At 37.3% G+C, this 17097-nt stretch overlaps 1 protein-coding gene across 2 annotated transcripts; it reads right to left on the reverse strand.

Moving 5' to 3' along the window:
* Window positions 1-6620: 6620 nt before the first annotated feature.
* On the reverse strand, window positions 6621-17047 carry LYAR (Ly1 antibody reactive). 2 transcript variants are annotated; one of them, XM_056339088.1, is made up of 9 exons: window positions 16967-17047; window positions 16399-16713; window positions 15342-15456; window positions 13263-13370; window positions 11819-11902; window positions 9555-9891; window positions 9184-9285; window positions 8224-8309; window positions 6621-7912 (listed from the first exon to the last, which is right to left on the reverse strand). In XM_056339088.1, exons 2-9 carry the CDS (start codon window positions 16518-16520, stop codon window positions 7778-7780), a joined length of 1089 nt encoding a protein of 362 aa, XP_056195063.1. In that variant the 5' UTR covers window positions 16521-16713; window positions 16967-17047; the 3' UTR covers window positions 6621-7777. The 2 variants fall into 2 exon arrangements, with proteins under 2 accessions (XP_056195063.1, XP_056195072.1); XM_056339097.1 differs by having other exon boundaries at window positions 16976-16994.
* Between the last annotated feature and the right edge of the window lie 50 nt (window positions 17048-17097).

Below are 17097 nucleotides of genomic sequence, written 5' to 3' on the forward strand. Positions count from 1 at the left end.
CAGATAATCTTCGCAATGTCTTCAGCATAGCAACATCTCACTGATTTATGTAGTGTGGAATTCAGCTCATGCTGTTTGCCTGGACTATTTTTCTGTGCAGTCCTAAAAAAAATAAACATGAAACAAAGCTCTTACACATTTCATTCAGGTTTATAAGCTGTTTTTCTTTACCATTATCCTTCACAGTCCATTACCACTTGCATATCCTGTAAGGTCAATTTTTCATATATTTTGATCTGGCATTGTAATTGGACAACAGAGTTACAGGGAACACAGTGCATTACTGTCAGAGAGAGAAGGGAAGAGAGAAAGATGTTTGCTGGTATGAAGACTAAAATTCAGCAATACCTCAATTTGAAATTTTAGCTGGAGGACAGTTGTACAACTCCTGTTATTGTTTTGGCTTATCTGCTTAACACAAACAGGTCTTTAAGAGCATAGACTGAGTTCCAATTTTTTCTTCTCCTAGAAAAGTTTCCCAATGCTAACCTCTGAAACTGCTGAAGTTCTGAAAGTTCACCCCAAAAAGCTGAACTTTCAAAGGTGGAACAGGTGAGACAGAATGGTGGCAGCAAGAAGGGAAAAGGAAAAATATTTCATGGTGTGAGACAAGGAAATTGTAGGAACAAACAGTCCCTAAAATGTCTTACAGTAAATGGTAGAATGGATAGATGGAAAAAAAATCAATAAAATGCTCTTAGTGGAAGAGATGTCTGTACAATTTAGTAAAAGCTTTTATACTAGCAATGGATTTTGAAGTCCAAGGCAGAAATCTAGGCACAAGAGTACCAACAGTGCTGGCTTATAGATGAAGCACTTGCTTTAATGGTAAGAAAGAAAATTTAGGAGAAAATTCTGGTTCTGTCTCACCCGTGAAAAACATTAGACTTTATCACATATGGATACTATACAGTATCAATAGCTGTGCATTCCTCCTGGAATTCCTTATCAAGAGTCAAAGGCCAGCAGAAGGGCAGAAAATCAAATGTATAAGGGTGCACTTTGTGCTTTGTATTTATACATTAATGGCTGTATCATGAGAGTTCATTATATGGCTCCTGCAAGGAATGAAGGAGTAAAAAGCCCATGCTTTGAGCCATCTGTCTGTAATGCAGGCAGAATTGTGGTGTTACTTTTCATTCAGTTTGTCACCTAAGTGAGATGTAGCGTCTTGAAGATTTTCAGGTGGGTTTCGTGCTGTGTAAGAGGAAGATCTCAGTATGTTTAAAAGCGCATTTTTTCTAATAAGCAAATATATGTAGGAATTTAGCTTGACTGTAATCAGGTCTCAATTAGGATTTTAATACTAATTTAGTTTGAAAATAATATAATGGGTAGGCATACCCATTTTCAAGTAATTTCGGGAACTATAAAACTGTTTCTGTAGGATGTCAGTTATTTTCCTTCTGCTGTAACTCATATACAGAGTTAAGTAGGAAGGGCAGTTTTGTACAAAAGATCTGAAGTGAAGGGCAAAACCTGCAGTCTGTTTGAAAGATTGGACAATTCTAAATCTTCTAGAATAAATTTTAAAAGGAAGGCTAAATAAAAAATAAGGTGGTATCTTTGAGAAAGGACTAAGCTTTGCGGTCTGCAATCTTACAGAAAAAAAGCCCAATCTAAGCAAAAAGCTTGAAGGTTTTTCAGCCCTTACCGTGTGTGACTGTAAAAGCATGAGGATTTGGGTGCAAAAGGAATTGTGTCTTAACAAGTGCAAAAAAAGGTTACTACTAAAACTTCCTCTAGTCCAAGTGAAATGTAGAATTCAATATAAAGTAACACTTCCTGTAAAAGTACTCACGGGAAACAGAATATGCTGCTTTTCTTGGCTGGTGGAGCAGAAAAGAACTTAGAGGATTTATTCTTGGTTTTTCTTAAAGGCTAAATTGGGAGAAGAAAGGAGTAAATGTTGAATATATTGATTAAGATATCTTGTAACCTGTGAATACAGCTCAATGTACAGAACAATATGCCTTTTTTTGCTCATCTCACACGACAAGTTTAATATTTGCTCTCTTATTTCCTTAATAAGGGTGAGCGTTACAGCTTTAAAAGTTTCCGAATGAAATCATGTATTGGGTGTCTGTATCCTGTGGTCATCAGCTATAAGCTGCTACTCATGTTGGGGTCCAACTACATTGTACTGATGCAATCAGATTATAGCACCAGGTGGGAGGATTGGTTTTCACTGGGAGAAAGAAGAATGAGCTACTCTAATGCACCAGTACGGCGGAAGGCTGAGCATAACAATTAAGTATCTGTACTTTGAAGCTCTTTTCTTTCAGTGATTAAACTCCCTGCTTAAATGCTTATGCTATACTTAAAGAAAGCCACTAGCTTTAAACAATTTTTCTAATTTGCATACTTCTTCCTTCCCTGCCCTGCCACCAAGACACACAATTTCCAAGAGACTATTTTAGAAAGGAAATTTTTAACAACAAAGCATATTTTATTATGGAAATATGTTATGCTGTTTAGAAAAATCGATAAAACAAACATTCTGAACATTTTGTAATGCTATCTTACTATTGGTTTCTCCAATTTATTGTGACTGTTGACATTACTAATGACTGCTAAACATATAATTTGTGGCAAAAGAAGTAAAAAAAAAAAATCCCACCTGATTATGCCAAGTTGTATTAAATGCTAAGTGAAGCTTTATACAAGCATTCTCTTGCACTAATTTTTCAGTACCCAGACCCATGTTGCAATAAAGAAATTTCCTGTGGTTATAGTACTGAGTGAATACTGGAAAACTAAATTGTTAATGTTAATTTTACCTGTTGTCATATGTCAATTTGGAATACAAGTGCAAAATATGTAGTTAGAAAGTAAATATTTAATGACTTTTTTTCATACTGTAACACTTAAATACCCAGCTCTTGCTAGTAAAATCAAAACTATTTACATTCTCATTTATTGAGATCTAGCTGTACAAACTATATTAAAATACTAGCTTTAATGGTATGAATTTATACAGCTAGACTAGGAAATGCGCAAAACAGAATTCATACTTATCTCCTTTTTTTTAAGTTAGATGTTTTACAGCAGCTTTTCTGCTTTTTCAAAAGTTTGGAAAAGCTCCCTCTTTTTTCTGCAGAATCTAGAGGCAGCTGCAAGATAATACAGTCCCTTTCTGAATATTATTGTTGGTTGATTGTAAGTGAGAAAAACACAACAAAAAGAGCATGTCCATCAGCTGCATGATTCTGCCACACTGCAGAATCAACTTTAAGCAATGCCCCTTTGACCTGAAAGCACAGGGGAAAAAATAAACAGTGGGAAAGATCCTGCTGCTGCTTTAAAAATACCTGGTCTAAAGAACTTGAAAAGGTGCTGCAGGTCATCGGGTTTTGTGTTTGTTTAATGTTCAAACACTTAACACCTAAGTCTTAATTTTAATGACCTGCGTAATACTGATATTATCTGAACTGCACAGCAATTCACATACCAAAAGATCTGTTAGAATTAGAAAGATACTAAAGAACGGACATACTGTAAAAAAGTAATTTTGGTTTTGAGGGTCTGCAACAGTTCAGTGGTCTCTGGTTTGCCATTGGATTTGTGTTTGGGTTTGGAATTTTTTTTAGTGATATGACTGCAATGTACACTAGATTTTGCAGGATCTCCCCGTGTACACAACTGAAGTCACTACTCTGGCGTGATTTTGATGGCTTCATGACCAAATGCTACAAGAAGTGAACACAGTGGTTCAGTAGAAGGAAGTCCTCTATGGCAACATAGACCCAGTACAACTGGCATGCTGTTGAAAGAAACTCCAATACCATAGCTGTTCTGTCAGATAAAAGGATGAAATAAAGGGCTATTTAGTACTGTCATGACATTATTTTAAATATTCTGTACTATATATGTTTTTTAGCAGGAGGTCAGTAGTGTGCTGGATGAAGGCACCCGCAACTTTCCTGGCCACACATAACCCTAATTGACTTTGTTGCTGAGAGCCTAGATCAAAGATGATGAACTTTCTGGTTCATTGTATGCCTCTTGTCAAATGTATTTAAAACATCAGTTGTGGATCACGTCAGCTAAATTTCCATGGGCATCAAACATGGCATCAATGGCAACTGCTTGCAGTAGTCGATTTTGATGATGAGAGATAGACCAAAAGGGAGGGATGGCAGTTGTGTGATCAGCGTACGCAGAACAACCAGAACCACAGCAATTGGTCTTCCTTCTTCAAATACATGCATGCATAGGTGGATGTTAGTCCTGGTATTTGTTCTTGAAGGTGACAGACCCCAGTCACTCAAATGAGGACTTAAGAACTGTTCAATCAAATTAATCAACTGACCTAGAAGCCAGAATCACATAATAATGCTTAATGAATATATTAATTAAACTGCAAGCAGATGCTTGGCAAATTTCCACATTACCACTGTGGATTGTGCCTTGCTGTTGTCTTACACTGTCTGGAATAATAATTTGTAAACATTACATGCTCTCTGAGTGCAGCTCAGTAATTTAATACTGTTGCCCTCTTGCATTTGGTTAAACTGGAAGGTTGTACTCCCTCCCACTTAAAAAAAAAAAAAAAAAAGAGCATCAAAAGTACATAACTTGATCCAGGTGCAACAGATCCATGGGATTTAAAAAAATACTGGTAAAAATGCTGATTAATCGCCAAATATAAATTAGATAGTTTTACTGTTCTTCTGTCTTGAAATAGTCTGAATGGTCTCCAAGGGATTATGCCTCCCTCTGATACAATTACCACTAAACTGGTAGTTTTAAAGAATGGGGTAACTTCAGTCTGATCAAGATGTCATTAGTTGCAAGCAATAAATTAAAGATCAAATCAGTTCCAAGTGGAAAAGCCAGTTCCAGTCCTCTGAGCAATCTGTTAATTGTCTAATGAAAAACCACAGAGGTTAGTTGTGGGTTTTTTGACTGGAGAGCTGCATGTGAAAAATGCAGACTATGCATTGACTTCAATAGCACTTAGAAGTCATCTATAGTTAGAAGCATAGACTCACCTACATACTACAGTACTTTTAGGAACATTCAGAAAGAAAAATATACCTACAAAACATACTGCTCCCCCTGCCCCTTCCTTCTGCCAACAGACTAGGAAAAGGTAATACTACTTTAATGGTGTATAATGAGGTAATACTGTAGTTGTAACAGGACTTACTCATAATAGACTCCCACTAGTGACCATCAATAAAGAGGTGTTAATTTGATCCATGTCGACCAAATAATTAGGAAACAACTGAATGGCAGGTGGTGTTACCTTGTCCTTTACACAGAAAGGGGAAAAGTAAGATGCAAAAGTCGTATTTAATACCCCACATAGGCACTACTAGCTCAGCTGTGGCAATGCACAGGGGAAGTCAGGTGTTTGAACCATTAAGAATCACAACAGTTACTGCAGGAAAGAATGGTAAGGTCAAATAAATCCTACTCAGATAACTCATCTGCATATTCTTGATTTGATATTCCTTATTTTCAGCTTTAAACTGATGCATGGTGTTTCTGGACATTTAGTCTGCTGCTTCGCTTCATTCAGTAATCACTGAAGTAAACCCCGAGTGTCAGACACCAGAATTCTGCAATGACAGGACCCAAGTTAAGTATCTGGTTATCTGTTAGACTGAAGAAAAACAACTGTTGCACAGCTTCAGAGGTTCTTGTAGACTCGTTTCCACCTAATACTGATCAGCTTCTTTTGTCTGTAGATTAGAAAATGCCGGTGCTTTTCATGAGCAGAAACCGACATTCTCCCAAGCTGTAGAAGATAACTTGCAATACTCCGAAGTAAGAATTTGCAGGGAATATTTATTTTTAAATGCATAGCATAAACAAGCCATATTGCCCTGACCAGTTTGAAAGAGGAAATGCAGTGGAGGAGTTCATAAGCACATCAAGAAAATAGTAGGCCTTTGTTGAAGAAACATGTGAGTAATGCAGGCTGCCGACAACAGCACGGCCAGTAGTGCAGCCAGAGCGAGCTTCTGCTGCCCAGCTCAGAAAGCGACCTGAGCTACCAGGTATGCACCTACAAGGCAGCTGGAACCAGCTGGCTGACAAGAGCAGAGGCAGAGAGCTGGAAGACAATCCTGACTTGTGGACATGGGATTGGCATTTTGATGCGTAGGATAGAAAGAGGTTAGACCTTAGTCTGAGGGTAGGAAGAAGAGGATGGAGGCATGGCACAGAATTAGCTGCCACAACTGCAGCAGCTGCTGACTGCATCTGTAACTTGGGGTATCATGAGCAGAAGTTCAGTAAGTGTTTCTATACATGTGTCAAACACATGCTATAGTCAACAACAAGGGAAGATGAAAAATGTAAGAGAATAGGAGAATTTAGAATTAATTCTAAACAAAAGAAAAATTAAATCCTCTAACAATTACTGTAACAAAACTTTAGAATCTTAATGTAACAATGTTCATTGTAAAATAAATTCAGTTAAAGATTAACTGCGCTGTATTAATTTCTTTTATGTCCTTTCCTAAATCCAAAACAAACAAAAAAAGAAATTGAAGCTTTTAAAATGTGTTCAAACAACTTGTCAAAGGTTCCCCATGTCTGTAAATAAATTTTATTCTATTTATCTCCAAAGCCATTTTCATAAATTAACCACACTTACTGAAGAGATCTTACATTTGTTAGGTATTTTTATTGCAAATTTTATAGTAAACAAGACAAATATGTACTCAGAAAAACTGGACCCAGTGTATCAAACAGTTAATTTTTTCATATTTATACTTTTAATATATTCAGTATTTCTTTAAATTCAGATATTTTCATTATGGAGTTTTATGAAAGTGTATCTGCTGGAAATCGCTATGCAGTTTTCAAAACACCATACCATACCATAAACTGCAAGAAATCTTCACCAGCTTTCTACCACTGTTTTTAACAGATCACTTCATGGTAGGAACTCCCTATCAAAGTATTTCGCATTTGATTAAAACCCTATAAACTTCCAAGTAACTTTCCCCAGGGAATTCTGTCTCTTACATACATGTAAGATTTCTGGCCTGCCTAAATTGTTTTGGTGACTGCAATATAACAACCTCTTCAAATTTTGTGTAATTGGTGGCTTTATTATGCAATCATAAAGCGGCAAGATTTATTATATTTAAGGTTGTGTTTTAAAGTAACTTATTTCATTAGTCAATTTTTAGTCCATGAGACTACTTACATTGAAGTCAGTTGCATTACTAATTAAAACATTTAGTAGCTATACATATACAGGCAACTTGGTCTTTAGATTTTCACTGAATGTGCAATACACAAACTTGACACACTTTAATTAAGCATTTTACATCACAGAATTAACAGGTTATTAAAGCCTGAAATATAGTGCATATAGGGGCTATCAGTCATACCATTTTGAATTTTAGCATAACAAAACATATATTCCACAGTGGGTTTTTGAATATGAAAATCCTATTTGCTCTTACAATAGTTTCTGCAAAAAGCCACACAATCCAGGTCCTCTAAAACATTCATGCCTATACATTATACCCATTACTGGAAGAATTTTAATACAGTAGGCAGCAATTATTTTCAATGCCTCTTAAAACTTGTACCAAAAATATACATTTTCCATAAAATCAAAAAATAAAATATCTGAAAATGTTCTGTAATAAATCTAGAAAGAGAGGAGGAATCCAGTCTTAAAAGTTAAATTCTGCTCTCAAATATACAATGTAAATTGAGACCAATACATTATATTTGTGCAGCTGACAGAAGAATTTGACTCAGTCAGCAAGATTAAAATGCAAAAGTTAAAAAAGTATGGAAACTCTTATTTCAGGAGTTTAACTTTGTCCTTTAAAACTTTAAATTTGGGATTGTTGTTCACTTTCTTATTAAATATGACAAGAATATCCTCTTCTGATTTGTGACATTCACCAGCTACTGCGTAATACTGAGCTATAACCTGCACAAAGACAGAGGAACAATTCTGAGTTAGTAAAGATATTCCACTTTAAGAAATAACACATTCGCATCACTGTATTATAAAAATAGCATGGAATCTATTACGCTATTATTCCTTTGCAGAACTAGCACTGTATTTCTTCCGTAGTCCAGTAAGCAATAAAGAATGTGTCCCTCAGTTGACATTCTGTCAACTGATACTCTGTTAAATGTCAAACTTCTTTGCTTATGTGGGCGGGATTTTATGAATTTAAGCATTACAGAAAGAAATTCACAAGATCAAAGGAGATTAAAAAACATATTGTACATTACCTTTTTTCTGAGTTTTTTAATTGAAATTTCATTGTCTGGAGCCTGTTTCAGAACTGCTTTGATGGTTCCCTTCCAGTTGAATTTACCTAGAAAAAAATTAGGTGCACAACATCATTAGTAAAATTAGGTATTTCCAGTTTTTTTCTCTAGTAGGAACCAGCCTTCTTCAATCTCCTAATTTTGGAACCAGTTCAGCTACCACAACAGTTGTTACCTTACTGACCCTACAACAGCAGGGTGTCTTAAGCATAAAGGCTGTTTTTGAAGATTGTAATAGCATAGACATGAAGAACCAACATACCACTCTAACAACTAGGGCCAGGATTGCTTTTACTTCTGTGCTTCGGCTATTAAGCATCCACTCTTACTAATACAGCAATAGTTGGGAAGATGTGTCTCCTCACCCTTGGAGCACAGGTAGTCGATTTCACACAGTACCCACTTCAGAGGTCATTAACCCCTAGTTTCCAAATAAACAATCTGTATGTTCAAAGTAAGTGTGTCAGATGATAGGCATGTTTATGTAAGCATAAACTAATGTCCAACACAACTAAAGACCAATTTATAATTCACTGAGGAAAAACAGGGATAGAATTGATACAAACAGATGCAACAGAGCTGTTCTCTATGTTGGTTAATGTGGGTGGCAGCAGGAAAGAGACCTGCTGCTGTGAAACAAACATGCCAAACTCCTCGTTGCCCAGTGGAAGCAAGCATAGCCAAAGGCTGCCAGCACAGCAGAAGCAACAAGTAAGAGAATTAGATCAACATCAAATGTCAACTCTAGCACAGGCCACTTACTATGGAACACACAGGTATACTGAATATCCAAATCTATATGTATACTGAGGCACAACTGATTTCATGGCTTGCTGCAAAAGCACTATATTTACATTCTGCCCTGTCTTTCGCAGAATCGGTTTGTAATTATATAAACTCCCCCTTTAAGAATACCTTTACCTGTTCCCACATTTTCTTCATTGCCATTGGTGTTTTCTGCTTCCATGCCTTCTGAAATGTTTTCAGTTTTCATTCTCTTTGTCATTTCTCTGTGAGGCTCCTCTACAGATGGAATTGGATAAACATACACAAAACATTACAAAACTAAACTATAAAACTAGTCTGATGTGACTTAATTCTTGTAACATGAGTTTATAGTTGCTAAGAGGTTCAGATTTTATATAAGGACTCTGCAACCACAGTGTTAAAAATAATCTACTTTGTCTATGTAACTTACTAAAAAAATTCTACTTAGGTAGATTATTGAACTTTAAGGTGTTGAGAAAAACCATCTTGAAAACAAACAAGAATATAAGGTGTAGGATAGATACCTTCTGTGTGTTTACATTTGCGTTTCTTTACATTTGATTCCTCTTCTATTTCACTCTGATGGCCATTTCCATTTAATTCAAATTCATTCTCCAAGCTCTCCTTTCCTTTCTTGGACTTTTTACTCCTTTTTATTTCTGACTGGTTTTCTAATTTCAAGTCCTTTTTCTCCTTCTTTTTGTTCTTTTGTCTCTCTTCTTTTCGTTCTCTCTTATTCTTTTTCCTCTCAATTTTATCATCTGTAGTTCCATCTTCTTCCTCCACTGTTTTTTCCCTAGTGTCTGTAGACTGCCCCTCTTCCTTCGGTTGTGGTTTGTCTCGTTCTTTCTCACTTGAAATCTTTTGTTTAAAGACAGATTATTATCGTTTTACATGCCTTTTTTGACGTTACAGCTTTTCTCTACTACATTATTCATGAAGAACACAAATATCCTGAATTTAATTAAACTGCTTACATGTGGTGACACCAATTACCTGAGAAACAGCACTACATAGCATGGCTGATTCTTCTTTTAACTTATCAGCCTAAATGCTAATTACCTTAACATCACAGAAGAAATGTTGTCTTAAAGCATATATAATTTCTATATGAAATCTTTATGTGTTTTTTAACATATTTTCTAAATGTAATTAAATTAAGGGAGAGAACTCTTCAATTTACGTAGACAAAAATACAGTATATTACAGCAAGATCCAGAACCTATTCCCAAATATACAGGCCCTGAGTAATAAATAATCTTAGCTGTACCATGCATTTCCCTGTCTTGGGATATGTCTGGGACAACAAACTATTATTGCATGATGTCAACAAAGGCACTGCTGGTTGTTTTAATTGTACTTTTCTCACCTTAACACATCTGGTTTTCTTTTAATGTTCCTGGGCTTATAAGAATTTTCTTGTAGCAGAATTCATATACTAATGAACATTTTTATGTTTAAATTAAACTTTAATAATTACAAGTGAAATACAATTACTGAAATATTAATGTGGCTATTTAGAAAGAGAATACATGTTTATACAAGCAACTTAATACTAACTTGTTTTTGTAAAGAGTAATTTCAATTCAATTTCAATTAAATATGAAGTCCACTTAAGAAATTCCTTTGAGTATATACATTTCAGAAAATACACCCTGAAGTGTATTTTGAGATGTTTCTAAGACCTCTTAAAGGTGTATTGAAATGATCTGAGCAAGAAAGTTGTGTTACATATTTTGCTTTAATGCTATATTCTGTGAAAAATGTAAATCGTTTACTTGTGTCTAAATAAAATAATTGTTCAGATTCAAGATTTTTTTTTTTAAATGAGTTTAAATCCAGACAAAACTGCTTAAGACTTCAGTGAAGTTGTGCTAACTCCAAATTAATGTTTCAGCAAGACATGTCCTTGCAACTCACTGCCCAGAGTTTATGTTATGTTCCTATCCTTTAAAGAAATGTCTTTCCTTCCTTCCTGGCTCTTATATATGGATTCTTCAGAAAAACTACAAATAGATTTAACTGGAATCATCAAGTCAGGAACATAAAGCATAATCAACAAGGCATTAATGTCAAAGGCATGCAGACTCAGAAGAAGTTGGGGGGAGCTGGGAGAACATCTTTACATCGACAGTGAAGTAAGCTTCTACAACAGCTTTCTAGTAGCAGCAATACATGTCAACAAACAATCAAAACACCACCCTACCAAAACATGCTAAGCTAGCCCTGAAATAGCACAGAATTAGCCACTGAGAAAAAAAGGTCAGTGTAAATTCACAATTTGGACACAGAAGTGGGAGGAATTTGCACCAGAAACTGGAGGATCTCGTCTCTCTCCACTAATAAAATAAGTAAACTAGGTGCTGTTATTTCCCAACTCCACTACACGTAAATCTGAGGCCAATAAAGTTCTAGAAAGACATTGTGTTATTCCTTCTTGGTGTGTGGTAAAAGACTGGAACCAAAGATAAAATTGGTGGTTTTCCTTTCCCTTTGTACTAATAGCATAGAATAAAGTTAAATTAGCCTTCTCATTACTGTGTCACAATCATGTCACTGTGTCCATGTTTTTAATCACAACCTACTTGCCCAGTATGCACAAATACTTCAGGAACAATATGCTCTACAAATTAGCAATTGTCTTGGAAATTACAGTGTAACAGTATCCACTGGAACAACGTGAGACAATATTTCTGCTAACATCTACAAAGAGAGTCTGAAAGGTTTCCCTTATAGCACTTTTGACTGCATTCCTGTTGTACAATATTGTACCTCTAACTTAACTTACATTTCTGGTTGCTTCAGAGAAAATATCCCACACTTGGTCTTGCAAAATGCTGTCAGTAATTCTCAAACTGTTCTTCATCCAATTCTGTGCAGGAAAAAAAACACCCGTAACTGAAAAGGTGCACCTCTGACTTTTTTATTACCATGTATTTGGTTGTTGTTTTTATTTAAGAATCTAATCACTTCTGTTTAAGATCTGGTTAGGCATTTACTTTCTATGAGATCTTTTAAACTTCCATGCTAAATTGTTTTGCATAATGCCTCTGTACTGTTATGAGGCTATACCATGCCTCTCAATTGCTTCACCAATAGTAATCCAGAAAAGCTAAATATATAGAAAAGATAATCCTCAAGCTTTTATACAGCTGGTTATGTTAACAATGTTCTACCAAACCTTCTGAGAGTTCTCACGAGTTACAAGCGTTAGGATCTGATCTTACTTATTTGTGCGCTGGACAGATGGTGATGCTCCTAAATGGATACCTTAGTTTATTACAGAAAAGTACAATTCAAACGACTATCTCAATGCAAACATTTGAAAGTTGCTGGGGCTATTGCAGGAGTCCCTGCTAAAAATTAAAACAAAGCATTAAATGTCTACTTATAATATGCTCGCACTGTCAGCAACATATCAACTTTCACGAGTGTGGAATTCCAAGTAAAACCTAATATAAAGATTTTTCCATTGCAATGAAAATCTCAGGAAAGCTGCACTTGTAAACTGGGACAATGAACTGCAAAAACTTTTGATCTTACACTGCAACATATCTTATCAAAGAGAAAGGCTTCTTGACAACATCACTTCCCCTGCTTAGAACATTAATTCTGTAGAAGAGTATTCTAACCTACAGCTCACTAGCAGCAACTTCACTGCAGCTCCATTAGGTTTTATTTGAGTGCTTTCGAAGCAACCATGATCAGAGGCTGCTGGGTGGGGAGAAAGGCCAGTTTGCCAGTAATTCTTTACTGATACCACATGAAACATTTAGGATTTGATTTGGCTGTGATGCAAAGTTTAGTGCAGCACGCAGTGTGGGAGATTCTGTCAAGAGTACTGAGCAACAGGAAAACTCTCAAAACAGTATCGTGCCTTTACGAGGAAAAACACAAAGCCACAGATACAAGAATCCTTTAAAATTATGTCTAAGCATTTGGAGATTCAATAGAAATTGCAAATAGAAAAGAAGAAAGGTATTTAAAAAAAAGAAGCTAACGCATGGAGATTAAGCTTGAATGGTGAGACTTTGGCTTATACCTAATTAAAGCAGCAAGGAGATGTATTTTACAATCATTGCCTATTTGAAACTCACCTATTACGCCATCAATTTACCAATGCCCAAATAAGCAATTTGTCCCACCTTTGTAAAAAAGAGAGTGACACTCACTAAGAAAGTCTATTTTTAAACTCACTGCATGGATTACTACAAATCTCTATTAGAACACACCTGAAACTTTACTTTTTTTCTTGGAATATTATCAAAGACACGCATCTGCTCCATAATGTTCCGCACTTTGGGGCTTATGTTTGGCTTCTTCATTATTTCATGAATTTTCTGAATGAAGAAAAACACAACTAAATCAGCAAAGGAGCATAATGATCGAATGAGACATGCAAGGTAGGCAAGTTGGAAACACACTGGACAGAAATAACCCAGTACCCATAAACAGGATACCCTGCTCGAAAGAACTGTTCAATACACGTGGGGAAAACACTAACCTTTAGTTTTATCATATATCATAAGATGCGTCAAAGTTATCTATATAAAATGTTATGTATAGGCAAGCAGGACTGCTCACCAATGGTTTCTGATGTACAAGTTACAACCTGTAATATAAACATTTAAAAATAAAGTAACTGTATCACATAGGGAATCACTGCAGCATGAAGAAGACCTGCATTAAGCAAAGCAATTGCCAGCTGGTTGGTTTTTGCAAACTTCTGGAGTTAATTGTGAAAATTAGGCTAAGTTTGAGGCCACAGTTTGACATGCATCTCTTTTGGCAGTAGTGCCAGCTTCAACAACCATTAATCCCTGTAAAACAGCTCAGGCCTATTCCTATGCTAGATGTGCCAGCAGAACAGCACAGATGAAGTTAGGCTTGGGCCTTACAGCAGTTAATTGAACAGCACTGCTGCATGTGGAGGGGAAAAAAGGCTCTGAGCTTCTCATTATTTAAAAATGTAGCCACTGGATGCTGGAGAGCCTTCCTGTACTTCTGAAAACATAATTACTGAAAGGTTTTGTGGATCTGTTAAGACTACCAGAAAAGGATGCTCTGTAATAATTCCTCACCCTTCTGTGTAGAAAGTATTGAGGAAGGCTAACAATTTTCATAAACAATAGCATTCATATCATACTGCCTTTGAACAACATGCTCAAACAATGTTCACTCTCAAGGACACTGATCTGTTGACTTCAAAGGTATGATTTGTATGCCTTGAATACATACGTAGCTTAGTACTTTGTTAGATTGTGTTCTACACGTGATAGAAATCAACAAATCCATGGATAAATGTGATCTAATGGGATTTTAAAAACCTGACAGTTCTTTCCCAAAACATTTAAAGGAAACTAATAGTCATAAGAGGTTCTTGCATTAGATATGTAACTACCCGAAGGGTAGGACAGAAAGGGTAGGAGACATTTCCATCCATGCTGGAACCTCTGCTGTTCAACATATTTATAAAATATCTGAAAAGAGGGCAGGAAAATTTTCCTGGTGATATGAAGCTATTCAGTATGAGGACTGTGAATAATTCCAGAAAGATCTTGAAAGAATGAGCGACTAGGTAATAAAAAGATGAATTACATTCAACAAAAATTCATGTAAAGCAGCATGCATAGGAAAAGCAATCCTAAAATGGCAGGCTTTAAGTTGATCACTGGAGTTTAGACACAAGATCTTGGGGTTAAAATAGCCAATTCCATGAAAATACCAGCACAATGATCAGCAGCCGTCAAAAACAGCAGATCAACTGAAAAAAATCAGTAATAAAGGAATAAAGAACACAGAAAACATCATTATGACACAGACTAAATATATGGTTCATCTGCATCTTAAACACTGTATGTAGTCCTTGTAACCTCATTTCACAAGGATACAGCAGAACTGGGAAGACTTCAGAGGACCAAAGATACAATCTACATATGAAGAACAACTGAGCAGGGTAGGACTTCTCAGCCTGGAACAGAGACAAAGAGATGGGAAGGGATGCCTGGCGAAGGTCTACAAAAGCGTATGTGGCATGAAGAGGGCTGACAACGATCAATGCCTCTTTGTATGCAAGAACTAGGGAACATTAAATCAAACTAGTAAGACAGAGATTCAAAACAAAAAATGCATTTCTTACCACAATAAGCAATATACCTAACAAGGAACTGCCAAAAGCAAGCTGGGGGTATTGGGAAAAATCAACCTCTGCTTTGCTCCAGTATAGCTTCTCCTGTGTCTTTAACAATTATAAACAATAGTTATTTATCATACAATACAATACAATAACATACATACAGTACAAACCTTACCTGAATCCACTCCTGTTGTTTAGCATCTCCTTTGGTAGTTTTGGCTTCAAAGTCTTTCCCACCGTATTTCTGGTCCTCACTTACACACTTCACATGTTCCTTATAATCGTCACCCCTGGACATGAGAGATTTTTAACTGTCATTCACAAAAGTGTTCAGTCCTTTCAACTACACAAGACTCTACCTAATCCACAAACTAAAGTAACAGATGATAGCATTTATCATTTAAACCTCAATACTGTCAACACCTACATAAGTAAAGCTTGACGTGTTTGAAGTACATGCTTGTAAGACTGCTGACATTTCTGTCATGCTATAGCCCTCAGTAATAATTTCTGACTTGCAAAATCAGACCCAAGTCTTCAGTATACTGCTGCTTTTCTTAATGACTCTAACTTAAGCACATTTGTATATGTATAACGTATGCACAATTCTTAAAGCACCTCTGTATTTTACTACTCACATTGACATGTTTTACAATTAGAAAAGCAGGTTAAAAATGTTCACAGAAACCTAATTCCTAAATATAGATACACAAACGTGGTAGCGTAGTATGACCAATTCATAAGTGCCCCTGAAAAGGAATGAATATATACCTTAATCTTTTGTCAGTGAAGCATTGAGAAATATAGCCATTATTTAAGGACAATCTTATTATCTTATGCAAATTCATACATTTATATTTCAAAGCAGAGCGTAGCACTGCTTTATTCTGAAAAGTGACAACCAAATTCAGAACTTTTGACGTTACTGCCAATCTCACTCTCCCTGCAGCAGCAGAGCAAGTAACAGTCAATGATCGGATGCTGAAAGCACTGTCACTTAGGTCGAGAAAATAAAAGATTGCAACTCTGTTTACTGTGTGGTTTAGCTGTCCTTGTGGTTCAAATCTGGATGATTAAGCCTGAAATTATATAAAAACGTGCATAAGTTTGAAATACAAATATGAATTATTCAGAAATTGAAAATTTAATTCTAATATACTATAGAAAACATATATTTGTATTTGTGACAACCAGTGCAGAGCGAGCAAGGCCGTTTTCCATCCTTTACCTACCAGAAATCCTTGCCACAATCCATGCAGGAAAGGCACTGGCAGTTTCTGCAGATGTTCACATGTTTCTCAACTTGTGCTTTCTTCACAGATTCCCCACACGCACTGCACGTGAACACGACCATGTCGCCGAGCAGTCAGCAGCTCCTGGGCAGCGGGTACAACCGTCTTCCTCCCCACACGAGCACAGCCCTCGGCACACACGGGTTGATCCTACACTTACAGCTGGAAAGAAGCGCTGGGATGGCCCCAAAGCAACGCAGCTGCGCGCCCACCGGCAGGAAAGCGAAGCTGCTTGACTGCGCGCGTGTGAAAGTCCTGAAGGGAAAACTCACTTCGCTCGACACCTTCAGCACGGGGGACACCAGCACCCCCGGCACCACCAACGCCCCCTACCCCTCCGCCTCGCTCCGCAGCCGGCGGTTCGCGGCTCCCCGCAGCAGGCCCGCCTGCGCTGGGGCCAGGCCAGCGGCGCCGCTGTGCGGAACCCGGAGGCGGCCGCAGGGGGCGGGAAGGCCGGCCCACCCCCTCCGCTCCGCGTCCCCGCACCCTCCCCCCTGCCGGTACCTACCGCCCGCACCTCCACCGCCGCCTCCGACGGCGACACGTGCAGCCGCCCTGCCCTGCCCTGCCCTGCCCCCTCCTCCCCGTCCCGGCCCTCCCCGCCGCTCTGCGCCTGCGCGGCCACCGCCCCGCCCCGCG

Source organism: Falco biarmicus, chromosome 1, assembly GCF_023638135.1.
Source record: "Falco biarmicus isolate bFalBia1 chromosome 1, bFalBia1.pri, whole genome shotgun sequence".
NCBI lineage: Eukaryota > Metazoa > Chordata > Aves > Falconiformes > Falconidae > Falco > Falco biarmicus.

Coding starts and splice junctions, on each gene's coding strand:
- LYAR (XM_056339088.1), bottom strand. CDS start 16,520: ATGGTCGTGTTCACGTGCAGTGCGTGTGGGGAATCTGTGAAGAAAGCA. Junction 15,457..16,398: donor GATTGTGGCAAGGATTTCTG/GTAGGTAAAGGA, acceptor TCTCATGTCCAG/GGGTGACGATTATAAGGAAC. Junction 8,310..9,183: donor TGAAGAAAATGTGGGAACAG/GTAAAGGTATTC, acceptor ATTTTTTTCTAG/GTAAATTCAACTGGAAGGGA.